The 25,736-nt window shown below is 50.5% G+C and overlaps 1 protein-coding gene across 1 annotated transcript; it reads right to left on the reverse strand.

The window, feature by feature from the left end:
- Positions 1–5,587: 5,587 nt before the first annotated feature.
- Positions 5,588–24,034, reverse strand: EEF1G (eukaryotic translation elongation factor 1 gamma). Its single transcript, XM_056852276.1, has 10 exons — positions 23,923–24,034; positions 22,138–22,296; positions 20,070–20,133; positions 18,782–18,924; positions 17,537–17,680; positions 16,569–16,698; positions 13,243–13,435; positions 9,055–9,227; positions 8,832–8,956; positions 5,588–5,891 (listed from the first exon to the last, which is right to left on the reverse strand). The coding sequence occupies exons 1-10, from the start codon at positions 23,935–23,937 to the stop codon at positions 5,733–5,735; spliced, it is 1,305 nt and encodes a 434-aa protein (XP_056708254.1). The 5' UTR covers positions 23,938–24,034; the 3' UTR covers positions 5,588–5,732.
- Positions 24,035–25,736: the final 1,702 nt, after the last annotated feature.

Raw genomic sequence — 25,736 nt, forward strand, 5'->3', positions numbered from 1 at the left:
TTCACCCACTGCAGAAAAAATTCACAGCAAGGCAAGGGAAACAGGCGCACACAGATTATGGCTGTTTCCTTTGTGAATTGGCATTAGGAACTAGCAGAAAGAGCTTTTCGGAGGGGGCAGATCTTTCCCCCACTTCCCCAAACTCCCTCTGCAACCCACCCACCCCCAGAGTCATGGAGGCTGCAGGGGGAGGGAAACTGGGCAAAGTCACCCCTGCCTCATTCTTACAGTATCAGAAAGCTTGGGGGAGGAAGCTGTGGGGTTAAGAGTGCTACTAGCACATTGGCAAGGGAGGGGCCAGTCCTGGGATCCTGCAGCAAGCCCCGCAAATGTCCTGGGGGAGGGGCACAGAGGGCTCCTGTGGGAATCTCTTTTTTTACTTCATTTATGTGTCTGTGTTAAGTGTCCTAAGGCCCTTCAGGGGAACCTATAAATCATTGCCAGCCAAAACATCCTTACTCAGTTCTTGCAAACTGAGTAGCTTCCTTCACAGAGTCAATCCATCCCTCTCACGTTGGGTCTTCCTCTTTTCCTGCTGCCTTCAACTTTTCCTAGCATTCTTGTCTTTTCCAGTGACTCTCAACTTCTCGTAACGTGACCAAAGAACCATAGCCTCAGTTTACGACATTTACCCCCTGCCTTTCTTTCCTATGGGGACCACACAGCATCTCACATCATTCTCCTTTCCTCTTTTTCATCTCCACAACAGCCCTGTGAGGTAGGTTAGGCCGGGAGCGAATGAGTGGCCCAAGGTCACCCAAAAGCAAACTTCCGTGGTAGAGTAAGAATCTGAACCAAAGTCTCCCAGATACTAGCCTGACATTTTAACCACTCTACCATGCTGGAAGATGTGGGGGGGGGGGGGAGGGAAGATACGCCACAAAATATGTCTTCTGCTTGCACAAGGAGAGAATCCAACTGTAAGACATCCAAGGCTAGAGATCAGTTCTTCAATCAGCAATGGGGGGAAACTGCACAAAGAGGGGCCCCTCCCCATCAAATCAATTGTTGTAATGGGATTTATATTCAGGAGAGCTCTGGGCAATAACAGCCCTTGTTACTCTTAGATCAACTAAATCACATAACATCCCCCTACACACACCCACACCTTGGAGAAACCACTTTGCAGAAGTTATTTCACTAACACAGACAGTGCTACAATACAGGAACCCCCTTGTTCAATCCCTCAGCCACACAGACAAAAACCCCATCCCCAATGAGGTAAAATACTAGCCTGCTTCACAGGACTGTTGTAAGAAGACTGGTGCTTTCACACATGCTGGGGAGGGGCTGTGGCTCAGTGGTAGAACATCTGCTTGGCTCAGTGGTAGAACATCTGCTTGGCACGCAGAAGATCCCAGGTTCAATTCCCGGCATCTCCACTTAAAGGGACTAGGCAAGTAGGTGATGTGAAAGACCTCTGCCTGAGACCTTGGAGAGCCGCTGCCGGTCTGAGTAGACAATACTGGCTTTGATGGACCAAGGGTCGGATTCAGTAGAAGGCAGCTTCATGTGTTCATGTGTTCAATGCGCTTTCACTTTCAATGCACTTTGCAGATGGATTTTATTGTGTGAAACGGCAAAATCCACTTACAAAACTATCATTAAAGTGCACTGAAAGTGGATTAAGAAGTAAGATTTATCATTACGGCATTAGCCAGGAAAGATTCAAACCTTATCAATAAAACCCATTGCATGATAAAATGATCTCTTTGCAAAAAATACAGATAAAATTTTATCAATTAAAATTAACCTTATTAACATTGAAAGTGAATTGAAAGTGCGTTATTCAGGATGTGTGAAAGTGCCCTGACTCTGAAGAGCTTTGAAGTGCTATTAACATGTTGTCAAATACTGGATCAGAGATGGAAGTGGAAAACAAGTGGAAAACGTTGTCCCCGGTCAAGACAGACTTTTCCCTGCCAGGAAATTTAAATGTGGTAAATGACAATTTCAGTAGTGTTAAGGTGGCTCTGCTCAAACTTGTGTGAGTGGAGGGGTCAGGAAGACCGCCACTGGGACTGTAAGCAACAAGTGGTGGTTACGAACGATGGGGCACTCCGTACACGCTCAGAGGTTTTGCCCCATCTTCTCTTTACTCCACGAGCATTTGCCCAAGATTCATCAACAGGCTGTGAGCATTGGTATGTGCATGTGTTATGGGCTGTCAAGTTGCTTCTGACTAACGGCAACCCTATGAATTAACCTTGAAAATGTCCTATCGTTAACAGTCTTGCTCAGATCTTGCAAACTGAAGCTCGTGGCTTCCTTTCTTGAGTCAATCCACCTCCTGTTGGGTCTTCCTCTTTTCCTACTGGCTTCATCTTTGTGTGTGTGTGTGTGTGTGTGTGTGTGTTAAGTGCTGTCAAGTTGCTTCCGACTCATGCCGACCCTATGAATCAATGTCCTCCAAAATGTCCTATCTTTGACAGCCTTGCTCAGCTCTTGCAAACTGAGGCCGTGGCTTCCTTGATAAGAGTCAATCCATCTCTTGTTGGGTCTTCCTCTTTTCCTGCTGCCCTCAACTTTTCCTAGCATGGCTGTCTTTTCCAATGACTCTTGTCTTCTCATAATGTGACCAAAATACGATAGCCTCAGTTTAGTCATTTTAGCGTCTAAGGTCAGTTCAGGCTTGATTCGATCTATAACCCACTGATTTGTTTTTTTGGCAGTCCACGGTATCCGTAACACTCCTCTGACACCACATTTCAAAGGAATCTACTTTCTTCCTATCCGCTTTCTTCAATGTCCAGCTTTCACACCCATACATAGTAATAGGGAATACGATGGCATGAATTAACATAATCTTGGTTGCCAGTGACACTTGGCAGAAGGTCCCAGGTTCAATCCCTGGGCTCTTCAGTTAAAAGGACTAGGCAAGTAGGTGATGTGAAAGACCTCTGCCTGAGACCCTGGAGAGCCGCTGCTGGTCTGAGTAGACTATACTGACTTTGATGGACCAAGGGTCTGATTTAGTATAAGGCAGCTTCATCCTTACACTTCAGAAGCTTTTCTAGCTCCTTCACGGCTGCCCTTCCCAGTCTCAATCTCCTTCTGATTTCTTGGCTGCAGTCTCCCTTTTGGTTGATGATGGAGCCAAGGAATAGAAAATCTTCAACAATTTCAATTACCTCATTGTCAACCTTGAAGTTGTGTAATTCTCCTGTAGAGTCATTACTTTTGTCTTCTTGATGTTCAGCTGTAGCCCTGCTTGGCACTTCCTTTACTGAGCGTTATTGTCTTTTCCGGCGAGTCTTGTCTTCTTATGTCACGGCCAAAGTATTTGGCTTACAAGGGTCCAGAGCAACCCTTACAAGCGCCTGCCCAGTGAGAGGGGAGTGCATGAGGCGCCAGCCAAGACCCCCCCCCCAAATCGCACTGTTCAAGGGCCAGGTTGGGAGAAAGAGGGGCGAGCAGCAGGCAAAGCTTGCAACCTCCTGCCTCTTTTCTGCAGGGGCCAAGCCCGTGGCAGCCTTGCCAGACCCTTCCACCCCCACCGCAGCCAAACAAAACAAACAGGGCCGCTCGCAGGCAAGCCCCACCCGCACGCAGGATGCCTGCATGATTCACTCTTCCTGAGGGCCCCAGAGAAACCAGATGGATGTGATTAACTGTAGCCCCCCCCCACCACCACCACCACTTGAGCGTTGAGCACGTGATTTGTGGCAGCCGGCAGTAAATAGGAGAGGGAGGGGGAGAAAATACCTGCAGCCAGCCTCAGCAATTGCCACTGCCTAATGGCATTTTGAAGGAGCCCCGTGGCACAGAGTGGTCAGCTGCAGTACTGCAGTCAAAAGCTCTGCTCATGACCTGAGTTCGATCCCGACGGATAAGATAAAGGTAGCTCCCTGCGCAAGCACCGGACCATTCCTGACCCATGGGGTGACGTCACATCCCAACGTTTACTAGGCAGACTTTGTTTGCAGGGCGGTTTGCCAGTGCCTTCCCTTTACCCCCAGCAAGCCGGGTCCTCATTTTACCGACCTCGGAAGGATGGGAGGCTGAGTCAACCTTGAGCAGGCTACCTGAAACCGACTTCAGTCGGAATCGAACTCAGGTCGTGAGCAGAGCTTTTGACTGCAGTACTGCAGCTGACCACTATGCGCCATGGGGCAGCCCACTGAGCACTCCCAAAATTTCATTGGTGGGGAGGAGGTGAGCAAGATTTCCACAAACAGCACAGGGGCAAAGTGGACGCCGAGCTGCACAACCAATACATATCCCACATTGTTTTTGTGCCGACACCGAACCTCTTCCTGGGATTTGGAAAGCGGGTATGAAATTCCTTTAACGTCATGGTTACCTTGGTGGGACTCTCAGTCCAGAACCACAGGGTATGTTAGCGGCTGCTGACTAAAATTCCCAGGTCGCCCTTGTTCAGGCAGATGGGGCGTCAAGCGACACTCCCACTGGCTCGCTTCGTTTGCCCAGGCAAGGCCTAAATCAATACCCAAGGTGCAGTTTTCCTGTTTGTCCTCAACTTTGGCCCTTGAAACACATAGCGCTGATAAGCACACCCCACTTCCATACACTGCCTTGTTAATGAGTCAAGACAAACGCACCGCAGGGAGGCATCCCTAGACACTCCCGCGGAGCTGGGCTGGGGCTCAGGAACCTGCCAAGCAGCTTGATAAGGGGCCACCCCTTGCCCACTTTAGGCCTCGTCAACAAAGGCCCGAAGTGTCCGGTTATTTGCTTGCACAAACTCGAGTTCGATCATGTTTGCCCTGTCTCTTTGCTAAGGGCTGGGGCCTGTGCAATCTTGGGGGAAGATGCTAAGCTCTCATGCTGAGCCTTGCAACTAGAAGAATTGGTTTTTATATGCCAACTTTCTCTACCACTTAAGGAAGAATCAAATCCAGTTACAATCAACCTTCCCTTCCCCACAAAAGGCACCCTGTGAGGTAGGTGGGACTGAGAACTCTAAGGGAACTGCGTCTAGCCCAAGGTCACCCAGCTGGCTTCGTGTGTAGGAGTGGGGAAACAAATCCAGTTCACCAGATTAGCCTCCGCCGCTCATGTGGAGGGGTGGGGAATCAAACCCGGTTCTCCAGATCAGAGTCCACTGCTCCAAACCACCACCCTTCACCACTACATCACGCTGTCTCTCAGCATGGGAGGTGGGTAACACCATTTCTGAGGCTGTCGTGGGGCTCCTAGTCTCCGGTGGAACATACTAGGATGTGGGAATAAGCCGTGCTGTGCTTATTAGGAAGCCAGGAAGCTGCCTGATACCTCGGGTCAGACTCGACTGGTCTCACAGTTCAGAACTGCCTCATCTGCATAACACCAGCTCTCTATGGTCTCTGCATCTGCCACCCAAGATCTTTTAAGTGGACAGACCAGGGACGGAACTCGAGGGGTCCTTTTGCATACAAAGAAGGTGTGACAGATCTGCGGAATCAGCCTCTCTCAGTCAGCCCAGAGACGACGCGGTAGGATCCAGCAGCCGCAGAACGGCAGGGCAAAGGAGATACCCGACCACCGACACGGCCCCTTTAGCAAGCCACAAGGTTACGTATTGTGCCCAGAGGATAAAGCGCTCGCCCACCCTCCCCTCTGCCAGGAAGCAGACCGACACACAAGCTACTAGCACACTTGGGTTTTTTAATACACGTCTCAGAACGTCACGCCGTCTCTCCCGCCTGCGATGTTTCTGCTACTGGCGGCTCCGGGAGGCTCTTTGTCCTTCATTAGGTCCGTGTTTTGGGAACAGTCCTCCTGCCGTGGCCTCACTTGAAGATCTTGCCCTGGCAAAAGACCTTGCCGACGTGCTTGAACTCCCCCTCCCACAGGAAGTATTCCTTCACTAGCGTCTTGCACTCCTCGCTATCCGGGTCCAGCTTCCTCCAAGTGTAGGACTCGTAATCCACCTGCCAGTCGGCACTCAGCTGGGGAAAGACACAGGAGGGCGGTCAGCACACTGCGGAGGGGAGGAGGGGAATATCCCAGGTTTCACCCGCAAGGCCAGGGCTGTCTACTCTCGTGCCAGAACCAATGGACAAGAACCAACGGGTTGAAATTAAATCAAGAGTTTATATCTACACATTAAGAAGAATTTTCTAACAGTTAGAAAAAGAAGACTCAAACCGGCTTACAATCACCTTCCCTTCCCCTCCCCACAACAGACACCCTGTGAGGTAGGTGGGGCTGAGAGAGCTCTTAATAGAGCTGTAACTTGCCCAAAGTCACCCAGCTGGCTTTGTGTGTAGGAGTGGGGAAACAAATCCAGTTCACCAGATTAGCCTCCACAGCTCATGTGGAGGAGTGGGGAATCAAACCCAGTTCTCCAGATCAGAGTCAGCATATAAAATCCAACTCTTTTAAGAGCGGTTCCTTAGTGGAACAGGCTTCCTCGGGAGGTGGTGAGCTCTCCTTCTCTTTTTAAAAAGTTTTTAAGCAGAGGCTAGATGGCCATCTGTCAGCAATGTTGATTCCATGACCTCAGGCAGATCATAAGAGGGAGGGCACCTTGGCCATCTTCTGGGCTTGGAGTAGGGGTCACTGGGGGTGGGGAGGTAGTTGTGAATTTCCTGCATTGTGCAGGGGGTTGGACTAGATGACCCCGGAGGTCCCTTCCAACTCTGATTCTATGCCAGAACTAGGACCCCTTCCACTGAAGGGACAGAAGCAGGGCTGCAACAACCCTTGGCTCGTGCTGTGCTGAGGTTTAGCACACTCTCTGCAAGCTAAATCACACTTAACACAGGCCCGGCTTATTTGGCAGCTTCCAGCCGCTCTCCTGTACCCCCAGCTGTGCCCTTTCCACACCGAGGCCAGACTATTGTAATGAGCTCTAGGTGGGGCTGCCTCAGATCTCTTGGAAACTACAGCTGGTCCAAAACACCACGGCAAGGGTGCTGTGATCGTATTACCCCTTGTGTTGCAAAACCGACGCGGGTTCCCAGCTTTATCTTGAGCACAAGTCTAAGTGTTGTACTGGAGCAAGGCCCTGAAATGTTCAGGGTGCAGGATATCTGGACCTCCCCCATCCCATGGGAATTTGCCTAGTTGCTCCCGAGGCCCTTCTCTGAGTATCCCGGCAGCAGAAGGGAGGCAGGTAGCAAACAGGGCCTTTTCAGAGGCGGTCCTACATCTCTGGGAATGCTCCTCCTAGGGAGGTTCACCTGGCGCACCTCCTTTCCGGGCATTCAGGTGTTCTGCTTTTGCTCCAGTCTCGATTCGGGATCAGCCTAACTGCAAGGCGGATATTCAGCTACTGTTTTGAGTACATTTTGCTGCTTGCTTTAAACTAGTTTTGATTTTATCAGCCCTGAATTTTGATGCGAGCCACCCAAGATGGGTGTTAGGATTCAACAATATTCCTTGCACACATCTCACTCCAACGATTTTAACATCCCCTTAAAATAAAACCACAGGTAGTGAGTGCACCTGAGTAAGGTTCTGCACTGCGCCCGCTCTGGAGTGGCTCCAATGTGCTAACGCCACTCACTGGGGGGCTAGAGAGCCAGTGTGGTGTAGTGGTTACAGTACTGGACCAGGATCTGGGAAACCCAGGTTCGAATCTCTGCTCTGCCATGGAAGCTTGCTGAGTGACCTTGGCCCAGTCACACACTGTACATGTTTCATGACAAAGTTAGATAATAGAAGTCATGTTCAATTCACTTTCCACTAAGGGGAAATGCTAACATTTGATGTATTTTCATGGATATTGATTGGTTACTTCTGGTGTATTGACTGTGTTTTTGATGACAAATGCTGGCCTTGGCATTTAATTAAACCTGACCTTGGGCCAGTCACACACTCTCAGCCTTAACCTACCTCACTGGGTTGTCATGAAGATAAAAAGGAGGACAGAAGAATGATGTATACTACCTTGGGTCCCCATTGGGTGAAAGGTGGGATATAAAGTCACAGAGAAACCATCAACGAGCATGATTTCCTTTGTCAAAATATTGGCAAAACCCCTCAAATACTGGCATGCGTGCACTCAATTAGTCCCACTAGCAAAATATGAGTTTCTTTGGAGCCCATTCATTAGTAACCAATTCTACTTCTGTTTCGACAGTTCGTGTCGAACACCTGATCTAGCATCAGGAGAAAAGGGTATGAGCTTTAGTGAGTGAGTGACTTCACAGCTGTGAATCACGAAAGCTCACACCCTGCCAGAAATTTCGTTATTCTTTAAGGTGCTACTGGACTCTTGCTCTTTTCTACTGGTACCACAGACTAACACAGGGTACCCATCGTGATCTAGTACCAGCGAGCCAGAGTGGTCCTGACTGGAAATGTGGCTAGAGACCCATACACACAACCAGCGACGAATGTTTTTCAAATCAAACGACAAACTCCTGGGATTAAATGTGTATGTGCATAAAACCAAGCAAAAACGTTCCTCAAAGCCCACTTCTCAGCCCCTGCCAAGATAACAAAGGCTACTCCTTTCCATTCTGTCTGAGGGTCATGTTAACTTCAGCCCTCCTCAATCCAAAGAGGCACAATTTATTTTAGATTATCGGTGACTGGGTGAGGTCACCGGTCTGACTCTATACAAGGCGGCTCCAGAAGTCGCAGTTGCGTCAAACCCTTTTAGCAAGAGGGACACCTAAAGGAAGCTGGGGCAAAGCACAGGTCTTCTTACAAGACTGCTGTCTGAAATCCTACAGACCTCTTCCACAAACGTTTACCCCAGTGCAAGGAGCCTCCCTCTGACGGAAGACATTGGAGCTTCCAACACCAGGTGAAAAACCACTGTCATCGGCGGAATAGATTCACAAGATCCACCACATTTCCACTCAGGAGCACTATCGATTCCAGCATAGGATACCCTTAACTTTGGGGTGAGTCCGCCCAAGGCCCCCCCAACTCACCGGAAAGGCTAGATCCTGCCCCCGGAAGACCCAGATGCCCGAAATGCTGCTGCTGTTGTTGTTACCGAAAAGGATGACAGAAGCAAAGGCGTTCTTGCGCAGTTTGTCCAGGCGCTGGAACATGCCTGTCAGGGGAGGGGGGAGGAGATAGAGGAGGAAAAGAAGTGACTCTCCGGGAACCGCCAGCCCAAGGCAGGGGAAACCGAGGAGGTCGGGCTCTGACCTGTGATTAGATTGCAGCTCATGAACGTCTGTGCCAGCTCCTCGGGGAAGCGATAGTCGGCGTACCAGATGGACCAGCCCTCCTTGTCAAAATGCTCCCAGAAGTGGGGCAGGGCCACCGTGAGGGTGTCTTCATTGGAGTACTTGCGCTTGAACTCGTCCATGACGAAGGGGCTAGGAGGAGAGCCGCCGGTTACTGGGCACGCGAAAAGGGAGCCTGCGTTTCTCCAGCTGCGGGAACCTCCTTCTCCTCCCAGATGACCTGGGCTACCCGTGACCCCGCCTGCCAGGCCCCACCATCTTAGATTTACCCACACAACCCCTGCGCTGCTCCCACACATGTATCAGAAAGAAACAATGAAAGTAAGAACACAGGGGGTCAACTGGAGCAGCAAGAATACAGAATAGGACTGAAAGTCAAACCCACTCACTCATCGCTGATGTTTAGCCAGCGTGTTGTAGTGGTTAGAGCAGTGGTTTAGAGCGGTGGACTCGGATTTGGTGAACCGGGTTGGTTTCCCTACTCCTACCCATGAAGCCAGCTGGGTGACCTTGGGCAAAGTCACATTCTCTCAGCCCCACCTACCTCACAGGGTGTCTGTTGTGGGGAGGGGAAGGTGATTGTAAGCTGGTTCTGAGTCTCCCTTAAGTGGTAGAGAAAGTCGGCATATAAAAACCAACTCTTCTTCTTCGTCTTGGTTAAAAGTAAGTAAAGGTCCCCTGTGCAAGCACTGGGTCATTCCTGACCCATGGGGTGACGTCACATCCTGACGTTTACTAGGCAGACTTTGCTTACGGGGTGGTTTGCCAGTACCTTCCCCTGTCATCCTCTCTTTACCCCCAGCAAGCTGGGTACTCATTTTACCGACCTTGGAAGGATGACTCAACCTTGAGCTACCTGAAACCAACTTCTGTCAGGATCAAACTCAGGTTGTGAGCAGAGCTTTGACTGCAGTTCTGCAGCTTACCACTCTGCCCCACTGGCTCTTGGTTGGCCAGCTGAAAATTTCCCTGTAAAACTGTCCTCACCTGGATGGGCCAGGCTGGCCTGATCTCGTCAAATCTCGGATGCTAAGCAGGCGCGGCCCTGGTTAGTATTTGGATGGGAGACCACCAAGGAATACCAGGGTCACTATGCAGAAGGTAGCCATGGCAAGCCACCTCTGTTCGTCTCTTGCCTTGAAAATCCAAGGGATCGCCATGAGACAGCTGCAGCGAGGCTTGTAGGCCTCATAGGTCCGAGCAACATCACCGATTATCAGAAAAGCACCCTCCTTTTCAAGGGCTGGGGCGTGTGTATCTGTGTGTTTCAGCACTCTGCAATCCCTCAGAGATCCAGGGCTCTGACAGGACTTCAAATGCCAAACCCACTCAACTCATGGCTGGCTTTAGGTTAGCCGGCTGAAAATTTCCCTGAAAAAGGGCTTTCCCAGAAAGCAGAGGTCAGGTGGGTAAAACAAAACTTTAAGTAGTCTTACAACCCAAAAAGAAGAGCAGTACTGGCTAAGCCGTGTAAAAACACGGGCGTGCATTTCCTAATTTCTGCTACCAACAGAAAAAGAGTTGTTTTTTATATGCTTTCTCTACTACTTAAGGAAGAATCAAACCGGCTTACAATCACCTTCCCTTCCCCTCCCCACAACAGACACCCTGTGAGGTAGGCAGGGCTGAAAGAGTTAGGAGAGATCTGTGACTGGCCCAAGGTCACCCAGCAGACTTCGTGTGTAGGAGTGGGGAAACCAACCTGGTTCACCAGATTAGTGTCTGCTGCTCATGTGGAGGAGTGGGGACTCAAACCTGGTTCTCCAGATCAGAGTCCACTGCTCCAAACCACTGCTCTTCACCACTACACCATGCTGGCTCACAGGAGGGTTCATTTTGCTAACACCAGCAGTGTACTAACATGCCCAGAATTGTATCACTGTTTCTGATGAACACATATTTTACTGCAGCCACTTCCGTTCTGCAGACAGAACAGTTCCTTGCCTCACTCAAGCCCCCAATCATTCCACTAGCTTCGCTTCCTTCCTCCAACCTCAAGGGAGGGGGGGGGGAAGGACTCCAGTTTTGTAGATGAGCAAGTTCTACACCGGGGGGTGGGGAAAGGAGGCAGGAGTTCGAATCAGGCCACCCCTCCACTCAAGAGAGTGAAGGTCTCTGCAGAAGAAGGAGGGAGGCCGCAGCCACGGGGTAGTGAGCCAGCGATGGATCATTAGCCCAACCTCACACCAGGCTAGTTCAGTGCCACCCTACTAAATCCCGCTTTCGCACAGGGGGACACGCCTTTTTCTGCAGCCGCTTCCACCCTGCAGACAGAACAGCTCCTTGCCTCGTTCAAGCCCCCAATCATCCCACTAGCTTCGCTTCTTTGCTTCAGGCGAGGTTAGGACACCGGCCATTAGCCGCCCACAGTTCTGGCAAAATGATCCCTTCCAGGCGCAAGCGAGAGCTGCTCCCAGCACAGGAGGGGAGGGCTCAGCCAGGCTAAAATGGAGCACAAAGTCTGTCCCAGGCACGTGGCAGGGCGTGGGAGAAAAGTGGATTTGGGCCCGGCAGTCGCCAAGCAGCATCCATCTCCTGCCCCCTAGTGGCAACTCAGGGACCAGACACTTGCGTATGTCAATTTTAGACAGGGCAGGCTTGGAAAGCCACATCACGCTCAGCCAGCCTGAAGCCCCACTCTGCGTGCACGCCTCCCCCTCATGTTCAAAAAACGTTTTTAAAAGCACCAAGGCACAACATTTATAGCGTATAATCCTGGTTTTCAAAACTGCTCTGGGGAATTCCGGTCATTCCTCAGCAGTAAGCTATCCGGTTTGGATGCAGGAGGTCCAGATTCAGGTCTTGGCATCTCCAGTTAAAGGATAAGGATTCTCAGGGGGCGGGTGAGGAGGCAAGCCCTTCTCCACCCAAGACCTCAAGAAAGGCATTGCCAAGCAAAAGGAAGGGGCTGTGGCTCAGCGGTAGAACCTCTGCTTGGCATGCAGAAGGTCCCAGGTTCAATCCCCGGAATCTCCAGTTAAAGGGGCTAGGCAAGTAGGTAATGTGAAAGACCTCAGCCTGAGACCCTGGAGAGCCGCTGCTGGTCTGAGTAGACAAGACTGACTTTGATGGACCAAGGGTCTGATTCATGGCAGCTTCATGTGTTCAAGAGCAGGGATAAAGCAGTTTGGGAATGCTCAGCAATATCGTCCCTTGCAGCCCGACTAGAACGGGAGGCAGACGGCTTACTCCTGACCGACAAACCCTTGCAAGTTAGAACCACAAAGGACAGCTGGGTATGTTTCCTGGGACACTCTACCTTTCAAGCTGGGTAGTGAGGAGCCAGCGTGACAAAGTAGTTAAGAGCGGAGGACTCTAATCTGGGGGACCGGGTTCGATTCCCCACTCCTCCACATGAAGCCTGCTGGGTGACGTTGGTCCCCTCACAGTTCTCTCAGAACTCTCTCGGCCCAAACAGAGGCAAACCACCTCTGAACATCTCTTGCCTTGAAAACCCTACGGGGTTGCCATAAGTCAGCTGTGACTTGACGGTACACACACACACACACACACACACACACACACACACACACACAGAGGAGCCCAACAGGCCTGGCAAGCCTGATCTCATCAGGTCTCAGAAGCTAAGCAGGGTCAGCCCTGGTTAGTACTTGGATGGGAAACCACCAAGAAATACCAGGGTTGTTATGCAGAGGAAGGCAATGGCAAACCACTTCTATTTTAAGGGATGAAAGCATGTTTCTAGCACTTAATCAGGGAAAAGTATGTTTGAAAGGGTGTAGCCCATGCCTTGTAGAATCTGAGGCTGGATCAGATTTAGAGAAGGTAGAGGGGAAGAATTCAATATCAACATTGCTTCTTGCCCCTCCCCATATGTGTGTAAAGTGCTGTCACCACAGGTGAAATGTAGGTGTTTCTGGCAAGAGACTAACAGAGGTGGTTTGCCATCACCTTCCTCTGTGTAGCGACCCTGGAATTCCTTGGCGGTCCCCCATCCAAGTATGAAGCCAACCCTGCTTGGCTTTTGAGATCTGGCAAGATCAGGCTAGCCAGGCCACCCAGGTCAGGGCTGCCCCTATGCTTAAAATTTTGAGTGGGAAGAGAAATCCGGCCCTTCAGCTGCTAAGCTGAAACCCCGTCACAGGCGTCTGACAATCTGCAACGCCACTCCTGTCCTGGGCCTCACCTCTTGGGGAGGTGAGCAAAGGGGTCTTTGGATTTGGGCTCAGCTGCCAAGGCCTGCTCACACTCATCCATCTCTTCCTCAGGCTCAGGTGCCGGTTTCTTCTCTTCTTTCCTCTCTAGCTTCTTCTCTTCTTTTGGCTGCTTCTCCTTCCTGGGGGTTTCCTTCTTGGGCTGATTCTCGGCAAATTTCTTAGCTGCAAGACAGGACAGCACATTAGAAGAAGAGTTGGTTTTGATATGCCGACTTTCTCTACCACTTAAGGAAGAATCAAACCAGCTTACAATCACCTTACCTTCCCCTCCCCACAACAGACACCCTGTGAGGTAGGTGGGGCTGAGGGAGCTCTAACAGAGCTGTGACTAGCCCAAGGTCACCCAGCTGGCTTCATGTGGAGGAGTGGAGAAACCAACCCAGTTTACCAGATTAGCCTCCGCCACTCATGTGGAGTGGGGAATCAAACTCCAGATCGGACTTCACCCCTCCAAACCACCGCTCGTAACCAATACACCTGACAACACCACACTGGAAGAAAGATGGCAGCTGGCAGAACAGCCCAAGCTAGTTCAAGGGGCTACATGCTGCAGAGGTGCTGTGCTTCCATCCAAAGCAATGGATCTAACAGCACCTCAGAGCTGGAAGCCTTCAGGGGAAGTGCAACCCCACCCCCCCCGGCAAAGAAACAGATTCCTCAGACCCATCATCTGTCCACAGTATATCATCTGTATCTGGCCAAAGCCTGTGCTCTAGATGGAAGGGATCATAAGCTACGCCAACCTCTGCTTTATTCCAAATGCACCGACTTCGATCTTATGACTCCACTCTGCTAAGCTCTGCAGTGGTGGAAAAGGTACCGTACATTCCGCAAGAACGTAACTCTAACATTGTGTGTGATCAGGGCCGTCAAATCGCTTCCCACTTATGGCGACCCTACGAATTCATGACCCACAAATCACCCTATTGTCAACAGCCTTGCTCAGGTCTTGCAAACTGGGGGCTGTGGCTTCTTTTATAGCAGGGAGGGGGAACCTCAGGCCCGGGGGCCGTATGCGGCCCCCAAGGACATTTTTTGTGGCCCTCGGGAGCTCCGGGGCCCCGCCGTGGGGGCGCGGCATAGGGCGGCCCTCCCTGAGGGTGTTCCTGGGGCCACGGCTTGCAGGGTTGCTGCGGCGCCCTTTGGACCTCCTCTCGCCTCCTCCTCTTCCCCCTATAACCGCAGCGTGCAGGAACGCCGGAGCACTGTAAGCCCCTCTTGCTGTCTGTCGGCTGTTGAGCAGCAAGGGGGGGGGGGAGAGGCCCGTGGCTCCCGGTGGCAGAGCATGTGCTCAGGAGCCAATCGGGTTTCAGGGGGCCTTTTGTGGACTCTGGGGCGAGGAGGGCATGGAGCCTAGGGCCACGTCGCGTGGGGCCGGTGTGTGTGTGCGTGGGGGAAGGCTTTTCTCTCTCCCTCTCTTTCTGTCTCTTTCTTTGTTTGTCTCCCTCTGTCCTTTTCTTTCTCCCCCTCTTTCCATTTCTTTCACCCTCTCTCCCTATTCCTTTTCTGTTTTCCTTCCTTCCTCCCTTGCCGATCGACCACGGGCTGCGCCTCCCTGGCGCCTTGTTTGCTCGGGCCCACCACTGGCTGCCCTCCCGCCTTGGAGGGGGGGAGGACCGGGGAGCCCTCCAGGCCTTCTCTGCATGGCCTCCCCTGGGGTTGCCAACCTCCAGGTGGTGGCCGGAGACCTGGCAACCCTAGCCTCTCCTCCCCCACCGGGAGATCTACACCTGGTATGGCCCCCGAATGATGTTATAAATGGCCCTTGGCAGGAAAAAGGTTTCCCACCCTTGCTTTATAGAGTCAATCCATCTCATGCTGGATCTTCCTCTTTTCCTGCTGCCTTCAACTTTTCCCAGCCTAATTGTCTTTTCCAGTGATGGAATTGCAGGATCCAATCAAACACTTTTAGTCTAGGTAGCTACATTAGAAGGTTTATGGCTGCTAGGCCATCTTGCACCAAAAACAGAAGTTTCTGACAGAAGAAAATTTTATGCATGGGTAGAAGGAAAAATTCAATCTCTGGGGCCTTATGGAAGCCGCTCACCAGCTGTTTTTTTTTGTCAAAATGTGACGACAACATTCTGATGGTGTAAATCAGCTTCACGTATTCTTAACCTCAGGAAGCCTGCAAGGCACACTGGGGCTTTGAGAGCCAAGTACAGAGAAGAAGAGTTGGTTTTTATACCCCGCTTTTCTCTACCTTTAATGAGTTTCAAAGCAGCTTACAATCGCTTTCCCTTCCACACCCCCAAACAGACACCTTGTGAGGTAGGTGGGGCTGAGAGAGTTCTGAGAGAACTGTGACTGGCCCAAGGTCACCCAGCAGGTTTCATGTGGAGGAGTGGGGAAACCAACCCAGTTCACCAGATTAGAGTCCACCACTCTTAACCACCACACCACGCTGGCTCTCAGGGGATGGAGAAATTCCCAGGTCTGAAGCCAAGCAGACCCCCTAGTTGGCACACTGTGAGAAAAAGGCTCTACTTTGAATGACAGAAGCTGCAGTGTTTGCCCATCTCACCAATCGCATGGCACAGGAGGCAGAGCTCAAGGAAGGGACTTGCGTTTCTGTGAATAGCGGGCAGCCACTTTCTTTCCTAACACACGTTCAAGCACAGCCCCACTCCTCCTCGCCCAGGAGGCACTGCCTTCACTCTGAACTGGCTTTACTTGCACAAAATGATACATCAGCACATGCGTCCCAACATGCTCCAGCTGACTGCAACGGCAAGTAGCAGGCAACTAGGGGCGAAGGGGGTACAACCCCACCCCCACCCCGTTTAGCTGCTGCTGCTGAAGAAGAGTTGGTTTTTATATGCCGACTTTCTCTACCACTTAAGGGAGAATCAAACTGGCTTACAATCACCTTCCCTTTCCCTCCCCGCAACAGATACCCTGTGAGGTGGGTGGGGCTGAGAGAGCTGTGACTAGCCCAGGGTCACCCAGCTGTGTAGGGGCGGGGAAACAAATCCAGTTCACCGGATTAGCGTCCGCTGCTCATGTGGAGGAGTGGGGAATCCAACCCGGTTCTCCAGATCAGAGTCCACCGCTCCAAACCACTGCTGTTAACCACTACACACCATGCTGAAGACGTTTTGACATTTTCCAGCCTGCCCCATTATTTAAAGAAAACTGGAAAACAGAGTTGGAAAGACACCCCACCTTCCTCCTGTTCACTTGTCAAAAACAGCAACAGAGCCACCCGGATCTGAGAAAGGACAGGGATGACCGATCAAACACATCCTTTGTTTGAGCCACGGAAGACCAAAGACCAAACTGCAGCTGCCCTTACCGTCAAACTGCGCCATCTTCTCGCACAGCTTCACCTCTCCCAGGATGGCCTTGAACTGCGGCTGGTTTATGCAGGTCATAAACCAACGGTTGACGTTTTCGTAATGCTGGCGGAAAGATGGCTCCAAAACCTGCCAACAAAGCGAGAACCAGGACGTTCATAAGCAGGGGGCTGGAAGTCTCAGCACAAGCCTTCTCTGACTTGGACCTCCGAAACACTCAGGGGAGGGGCTGGAGCTCAGTGGAAGAACATCTGCTTTGCATGCAGAAGGTCCCGGGTTCAATCCCTGGCATCTCTAGTTAAAGGGACGAGGCAAGTAGGTGATGTTAAAGACCTCTGCCTGAGACCCTGGAGAGCCACTGCCAATCTGAGTAGACAATACTGACGTTGCCGGACCCAAGGGTGCGATTCAGTTTAAGGCAGCTTCATGTGTTCAGGTTTAGATTCCTGGGCCTGCAGCAACTCCACGCTCTTCCTTCGTGACTGGTAGAAACAGATTTCCCAGCACGTACAGTTTGGAAGGCGACATTTTTGCAGCTTCTTTGAATTCCTAGTTTCAACAGTAATCACGCAAGTCAGGGATCTTCTAGCCCCCCCCCCCTTGATATTTAGAAAACAAGACTTCTTGCACAGCAGAGCTAAGAGCCTGTTCTACCATCTCCAAGCAGCTCGGCAGCAATCCAAGCAAAGTGGGAAAATATGACGGTAGCCCCAAGCCTCAGACAAGATGCTGTTTCCCTGCTCTACCAGCAGCGAGCCCTTGCCCATCAAAAACTTTGGACCATAGAACAGATGATCAAACCAATTCTTTCAGTCCTGGCTACCCTGACAAGTAGGCAACAGGCTCCTATTTGCCAGAGAAGCCGAACCAGCCCCATCTGGCCCATTTCCCTCTCCTACAAGAGGTGAATGGTGTTTACGGCACTGGTACCTAAGCCGTCTTCCTCATCGAGGCTCTAGGGACTCACCTGCTTGTAAAGCCAGAGGAGAGTGCAGACAACCGTAATGTCAGCCAGCGTAACCCGCTCCCCCACCAGGAACGTCCTGGTTTTCAGATGGGAGTCCAGGATGCTCAGAATCCTCTTCACTTCCTCCTTGGCATACTCTGTGGCCTGGCGAGAGGACAAAAACCCACAATTTATGGAGGAAATTCCAGACGGGAAGCTGTGTTGGTCTGCTGCAACAACCCGAAGCCTTGCAGCACTTCAGACTAATTTATTATTATTATTTATTAATTTTGCACCCCGCCCTCAATCACCAGCCAAAGCCAGGCTCGAGGCAGCTAATGACATACAGGCCAGACAATAATATCTATTAAATGCAATAAAATCATCATGGGTAAAACTGGGAAGGGCAGCCATAAAGGAGCTAAAAAAGATTCTAAAAAATGACCCATCTTTGACAGCCTTGCTCAGATCTTGCAAATTGAGGGCTGCGGCTTCCTTTATTGAGTCCGTCCATCTCTTGTTGGGTCTTCCTCTTTTCCTGCTACCCTCAACTTTTCCTAGCATGACTGTCTTTTCCAGTGACTCTTGTCGTCTCATGATGTGACCAAAATACGATAGCATCAGTTTAGTCATTTTAGCTTCTAGGGTCAGTTCAGGCTTGATTTGGTCTATAACCCACTGATTTGGTTTTTTGGCAGTCCACAGTATCCGTAACACTCTCCTCCGACACCACATTTCAAAGGAATCTATTTTCTTCCTATCAGCTTTCTTCACAGTCCAGCTTTCACACCCATACATAGTAATAGGAAATACGATGACATGAATTAATCTAGTCTTGGTGGCCAGTGACACATCCTTACACTTCAAAATCTTTTCTAGCTCCTTCATGGCTGCCCTTCCCAGTCTCAATCTCCTTCTGATTTCTTGGCTGCAGTCTCCCTTTTGGTTGATGGTGGAGCCAAGGAATAGAAAGTCTTCAACAATTTCAATTTCCTCACTGTCAACCTTAAAGTTGTGTAATTCTCCTGTAGTCATTACTTGTTTTCTTGATGTTCAGCTGTAGTCCCGCTTTGGCACATAGCTCAACTAAAGAACCTGCTCTGCATACAAAGGATCTTGGGTTCAAGCCCCAGCATCTCTGGTAGCAGGGCTGGCAAGACATTTCTGCCCCATGTCACTGTGGAGCAACGACCGATCACAGCAGGGGGGCCCTTGCATCCGCTGGGCCGACTCCATGTAAGGCTGCTTTAGAAAGTCGCCACTCACCTGCTTGTTGTAATGCATGATGCCCAGCGTGGGGAAGACCCAAGTACTGGCAGGGGGGACGACGTCGCTGTCGGCAAAGCTCACCCACTGGATGATCTGGGCGGCTGCCTCCTTGGTGGCTCCTCGCAGCTCATCGTTGCTGACTGGAAGGGGTGAAGCAGCCGGTTATCTTGGGGAGGGTTAAGTCGAGAAGGTTTCCCCAACTATTCACCCATGTGCACGGGGGTAAGATAGGAGCCTTTTTTTTGGGGTGGGGGGGTCAAGCCAAGAACAAAATCTGGTTTTGATAGCCTGTTCTCAGATGTCAACTTTCTGGTCTTCTTTAAAGCAACTGTGGGACAGCTGCCAGCCCTCCTCAAAACAAGGTTTTTGCTGCCCATCCATAATTTCCCGTCTCCCACTCCACTAGCAGCCAGTGCCGACCCATGTGCAATTTGAGGAGCAGTGCACGTGCTGAGGACAATCTAGGACTCTTGGACAAGTCAACTACCACTTTTTGTGGAAAGCGTTGAGAGAGCGTTTTCAAACATTTTACAGCCATGAGGAAAAAAAATTTCCTTGGAAAACAATTGAAATTTGGGGGGAAATTGAAATATATGCAATACTTGCTATGCTATTTAACCTAAACCAGTTTTACTGCTTCACCAGCATATAAAATTGCAATATCTGAAATATTTATGAAATTTAAAAGTTATACTTAGTTTTGTGCAAGAAAAACTGCTAATGTGCCCAATACTTGAGAGAAAACTGCAAGCTGACATACGCTATGCTGTCTCAGCACATGTACCTTAATTTTTGCTATCTAGTTAGAGACAGCTCAGTTCTCAATGAAACTTTTCTCTGAGGCTTTGGTACAGTTTCTGCCCCACCTCCTGATCTTTTTTGTCCTTCCTGCAAGGTAGGAAACTAAGTTCCTGTTTACTCGGTCTGCGGGTAAATATGCCACAGTAGTGGAGAAGCGGAAAGGTCAACCACGTCAGGTCAAAAGGACAACAGAAGGCATGCAACTTTTGAGAAGTAATGAAAGCCCTGCTTCAGGGCTTTTGGTTTCCTTCTAGGTGCAGAAATGCATCTTGGATTCAAGAGTGGTATGTGTCTACAGCATGACCATCTTGTCTTTAAAAGCATTTTACTAATTCTAAAACAGAAACTATTTCACGGAGTTTTTTCAGCACTCCCCCAAATTTCCCATTTTTCCATTGGAAAAATTGATTGGGGGGGGGAAAACCTTTTTTCCGCCTGCTTTTTCCAGGCATTCACATCTCTAGAGAAGAGCAACCGAGGTTACCGTAATGTGCAATGGCATTGCTCTCAAACACACAGAAGCCGTCATCCCCTTCGAAGGCTGGAACCTGCAAAAAACAGTGAATCTTAAGCTGCAGCTGGTGAAAACATGGCTGCCCCTGAATGCCCACCAGGCCGCTACCGGGCCAACCTGCCCCACCCAGCCCCCTCAGGCACGCCTGCTGCAACCAAGGTGAAAGCCTGTTCTATGGCATCTCCAGTGCAGGTAGAACTCAAAACAGTAATACATCGGATACTTATTTATTTGTACTAATGATAACCCCCCAAAGATAAGAAGTAATTTATACAATAGGCAGAATCAACAAGGAAAAGCTTTTTCAGACAGCAACAATGTAGAAAAAACAATGGATCCTTGCATTTAGAACACTAGCACATCAGCCTACCCTTATTCGTACTCTTCTACATACAGTGAGCCCCAGTAGGGAAAGGTTAAAAAATATGGCGGTCTGCCTGCAGCACCTGATATAATCCAGGAGGAGCTGTACCACTTTTTTCTAGCAAATGCGTTGGCTGGTACCATGACATCAGCCTCAAGTCCTTCAAAAACAGCTCCACTGTGACCTAACACTGGATGCCGTGGGAGGGGAGAAAGCCACCTTTTAAACTGTATGTATTCGTCCCTGATATATGTGCATTTTAAACTGACATAGCACAGTGGTTAAGATAGCAAGCTATGAGTCAGGAGGGCCCCTCTCTCAAAGTCATCTTCCCCACGAAATCAGGTGGCCCTTGGGTTAGTCCCTCTGCAATACAGATAAAAACCATGGAAAGGAGCCATGCTGGATTAGAGGGTCCATCCAGTCCAGCATCTTGCTCCCCAGTGACCAACCAGAGATCCCCAGGAAACCCAGATATGAGACAGGCAAGAGCCCTTGTGTTACTGTCCTGCTCCTTCTGGGGAACTCAAATCCTAACCCGGGGTCCCAAACTTTTCCATCCTGCCGGCACATTTGGAAATCTGATGCAGCATGGTGGGCGCAGCAACACAATGGCTGCCACAGGATGCAGAGCCAGCCACAAAATCATTACCACAGCTTAACTTCAGTACCACAGTGTAGATCCTTGTGCTGCGGTGGAAGCTGACACCAAAGCAACATTTTAAAAAATCTGCACAGCCAATCAAATCTCCAATAGTCAATCCTTGCCGGGCAAAAGCCCTACCTGACCCCACCCACTTCCTAAAAACACTTGGTGGGTGCCAGAAAAGGGGTTGGAGGGCGCCATGGCCCAACCCGATCCACCACTTTAAACACTGAATGCCTGGAAACACATGAGCAATAATCATCATTATGCAGGGCTCTAAGTGACCCCATATCTACAGATCCGAACAGATGTGCGCCAGAAAGACCTTAGCGATGTTACAGTTCTGGGTTGCTCCCAGCCTGATCACCAGGCACAGTGCTGTTTGATAGTGTAGGTCAGTGGTTTTGAAAGTGGGCAGTACCACCCCCCTGGGGGCCGGTGGGATTACCTAGGGTGGCACTAAGAGGCAAGAGGGCAGCAGGGGGGGCGCTAGAGGTGGGCCCCTTCAACTGTATTGTTCACTAATTTACAATAGATCAAGCTATGGCACCATGATGGCAAATTTGGTGGAAACTACCAGAATTTTTTTTCAGACTTTGAAGAGCTTGGTACCACTGGATCAAGTTCATCAGTTCTGTTGAATAAATTTCAACTAAAAAGTTTTAATTTGATTCTGAATAGCTGTGCAATTAATTGCTGTTTTGAAATTTTATTGTTATTATCTTCTTTAGTGAGTCACGCAAACCTCTATTTTGAATAATGCTTTTTATAGGATGGGGTAGGGCACGCTGGGGTTGAGTCTGTGGAACCAAGGGGGCGGTGGCCCAAAGTTTGGGAACCACTGGCGTAGGTTAAACAGTGCCCTAAAGCCCATTCAACCAGTGTCACCTTTCAACCTGCTCCCACCAAGGTCACCCTGGCTCTCTGATACGTGGCTCCAATTTCACCTGCTCGCGGAAACCCAGAGGGATGGAGCAAGACAAGCAGGCAGCTGGCGGCGGGTAATGCACGCAAGCCCTGCGACTCACCTTCCCAGCGGGAAATTTCTTCAGGAATTCGGGGGTCTTGTTGGTTTGCCCGAAGTGGAACTGAGGCGGGGCCGAGACGATCTTGATCTTGGCGCCGCTGTACTGAGCAGCAATGAGGGCTTTGAACGCCCGCCAATTCTCTGGGTAGGTGTAGAGAGTCTGCAAAGAGAACGAAACACAGCGTGAGAAACCTGACTCAGCCACCCTTAACAGCAGCGGGAAACTCGCTTTTTGAAAGCAGTCTGTATTCTTTCCTACCAAAGGGTAAGAACAAGAAGTTCAAAAATGTAAACACGGGATTTTGTCTTCTGCCCCATAGTGGGTACCAGCCCCCCACCTTCAGTCACTGCAACACAGACATACTGCAGGACATCACATGAACGCATGAAGCTGCCTTACACTGAATCAGACCCTTGCTCCATCAAAGTCAGTATTGTCTACTCAGACTGGCAGCAGCTTTCCAGGCTCTCAGGCGGAGGTCTTTCACATCACCTACTTGACTGGTCCCTTGAACTGGAGATGCCGGGGATTGAACCTGGGACCTTCTGCATGCCAAGCAGATGCTCTACAAACTGAGCCACAGCCCCTCTCCCATTGAGAGAGCTTCTCATCTTAACGCTCTGTCATCAAATAAAATCCCATCAGCCTCATTTGCTGATACACCCTCCGCCGAAAGGCTGCGATATCGATTTTCCTAGATGTCCAAGCAGTACTTCGACCACACCCACCAACCCAGAGCACCCCTCACACACTGACGTTGCAAAACCCTACTCTTTCAATCTCCCCTACCAAACGAGGTCCAAGATCATATCAGACGAGGAATCTGCCAAATAAGCTCTGCAAAGACCTCCAACACACCCCATCCTATCCCTGTTCTCCCAAGAGGACCAGTTCCTTCCAACGCATCCATTTGAGCACTTCCAAGACCGCCACGCCGCACCACTAAACCCAAAAAATCTTACCTAACGCAGCCCTCCATCTCCAGCAGCTGCTAGGCACACCTCCGGGCTTTCCCTTACTGAGCATGAACGCCAAAGTCATGCCCTACTGTGTGTCCCCACCTGGGGTGCAGAGATAGACTGCCTCTGCACACAGATGTCCCCAGTGAAGACCAACCCTCAAGAAGGGCCAACACCAGGAAAGCTCCTTTTCTTAAAGCAGCTCTGCTGGAACTCCCAGTGAAGGGAGGGGCCGTGGTAGAGCATCTGCTTGGCAGGCAGAAGGTCCCAGGTTCAGTCCCCGGCATCTCCAGTTAAAGGGACTAGGCAAGGAGGTGATGTGAAAGACCTCTGTCTGAGACCCTGGAGAGCAGCTGCCGGTCTGACTAGACGATACTGACTTTGATGGACCAAGAGTCTGATTCAGTATAAGGCAGCTTCATGTGTTCATATGTGGGGACTCTAAACCTACAAACCTATTACGACTCAGAATACTCATTGTACCCCTCTACAGCATCCCGTCGGCCCCCCAGTATACCAGTTATCCCGGGAGAGTTGGAAGACCCACCGCTCCCACCCCTCATATATCCACCCACCACCACACTGAAATACTTTCACCCAAATGCCAGGGAAGGGGAGCAATTGTCATATTCGCACCCCGGCCCTCGTCCGCCCCTCTCCCACCCCGCCCCTCTCCTCGTCCGCCCCTCTCCCCCGCTAATATCGCCTCTGGACGAAAGGCCGGGCCCCTCTTTTCAAGCTCCCCTACCCCCACAGCCCAGCCGCCTCCCCCTACACCGGATGGAAACGGATTGCCAACGGTTTTCGCTGGGAAACGCAAGCTCACCCCGGCCGCCGCCATCTTAGCGAGGAGAGGAAAAGGAGGAGCGTCGCGAGAGGCTGCCGTAAAGCGAGCTGCGGCACAACTAGGCAGAAAGACGCGACATTCCTGCAGCGCCCCGCCCACTCCCAGTTTCTCGTCTAATGCGTCACAGGAGAGAGGCGGAGCCTCGCTGTCAAAGAAGGCGGTCAGGCGCCCGGGGGGGGGGGTATTAGTCGGCGCATGCGCACCAGGGGCAATGAAAACGGTCTGCACCCTTTTAAAGGGGCTACTCCTGACATGCCCGAAAGCGTGAGAAGGTGGTTGAGAAGGCAATCGCCGCTGTTAAGAGCCTCGCATATGCAAGGCGACGACCACAAAACCACTGTGGCATTCCATATTATTATTTATTGAAGCATGCTTCCTTGCAAGGAAAAGATATTAGGATGGCATCTCTACCAGGTGGTAGGGTTGCCAACCTCCAGGTGGTATAGGAGCAAAGAACATGTACAAACAAGGTGCAATTTATATAAGCTACTGAGATACCTATATACATACAATGTACAAACACAAGTAACCAATTGAAGATTGTGGCTTCTCATTCATCTTGAATATTGAACTTGAACTCATTACTTACTTGGTACTCTGATGAGACCTTTGAAAGACTTTTTTGCCCTTTGATTGTATATTTTGTACATACTGTGTGTTGGTTATAGTGTGGTTACTTGTGTTTGTACATTGTATGTACGGTATATAGGTATCTCAGTGCCCTGACCTGGATGGCCCAGGCTAGCCTGATCTCATCAGATCTCAGAAGCTAAGCAGGGTCAGCCCCTGGTTAGTATTTGGATGGGAGACCACCAAGGAAGTCCAGGGTTGCGGTGCAGAGGAAGGCACTGGCAAACCACCTCTGTTAGTCTCTTGCCATGAAAACCCCCAAAGGGGTCACCATAAGTCGGCTGCGACTTGAAGGCACTTTACACACACACACAGGTATCTCAGTAGCTTATATAAATTGCACCTTGTTTGTAAATGTTCTTCGCTCCTATACTATTTTCCTAACCTTTGGTATCAGTATAGAGGTGCCTGTTTCTCCCCCCCCCCACCTCCAGGTGGTGGCAGATCTCCCGCTATTACAACTGATCTCCAGGCGACAGATTTCACCTGGAGGAAATGGCCGCTTTGGTAACTGGACTCTATGGCGTTGAAGTCCCTGCCCTCCCCAAACCCCACCTTCCTCAGGCTCCACCCCAAAAACCTCCCGCTGGTTGCGAAGTGGGACCTGGCAACCCTACCAGGTGGGGCCTGGAGATCTCCAAGAATTATGTGCTCCACTGTGACTCAGTTTGAAGAGATCCTTGTGGAGTTCTTCACAGTGCCGTTTGTGTCTTGCAAACTTGGGCACCCGACACACTTACTTCCAGATAATTTATAAACATATTAAACACTGGTCACAATACTTAACCCAGGGGATTATACCTCCTTCCCTTGTTTATTGACTTCACTTATACCCCATCTTTCTCCCCAGTAGGGACTCAAAATGGCTTACATTGTGTTCCGTTCCTCCATTTTATCCTCACATCAAGCCTGTGCGGTAGGGTTAAGCTGTGGCTCAGTGGTAGAGCATCTGCTTGGCATGTAGAAGGTCCAAGGTTCAATCCCCGGCATCTCCAGTTAAAGGGACTAGGCAAGCAGGGGATGTGAAAGACCTCTGCCTGAGACCCTGGAGAGCCGCTGCCTGTCTAAGCGGACAATACTGACTTTGATGGACCAAGGGTCTGATTCTGTAGAAGGCAGCTTCATGCGTTCATGTGAGTGTGACTGGCCCAAGGTCACCCAGT

This window comes from Euleptes europaea, chromosome 7 (assembly GCF_029931775.1).
Source record: "Euleptes europaea isolate rEulEur1 chromosome 7, rEulEur1.hap1, whole genome shotgun sequence".
NCBI classification, from domain to species: domain Eukaryota; kingdom Metazoa; phylum Chordata; class Lepidosauria; order Squamata; family Sphaerodactylidae; genus Euleptes; species Euleptes europaea.

Bases quoted from the DNA above. Each gene is read 5' to 3' on its own strand.
- EEF1G (XM_056852276.1), bottom strand. The intron at 17,681-18,781 runs GTGAGTGGCGAC...TCCTCTCGCCAG, and splicing joins TCATGCATTACAACAAGCAG to GCCACAGAGTATGCCAAGGA. The intron at 8,957-9,054 runs GTCAGAGCCCGA...CTCCCCTGACAG, and splicing joins GAGCTGCAATCTAATCACAG to GCATGTTCCAGCGCCTGGAC.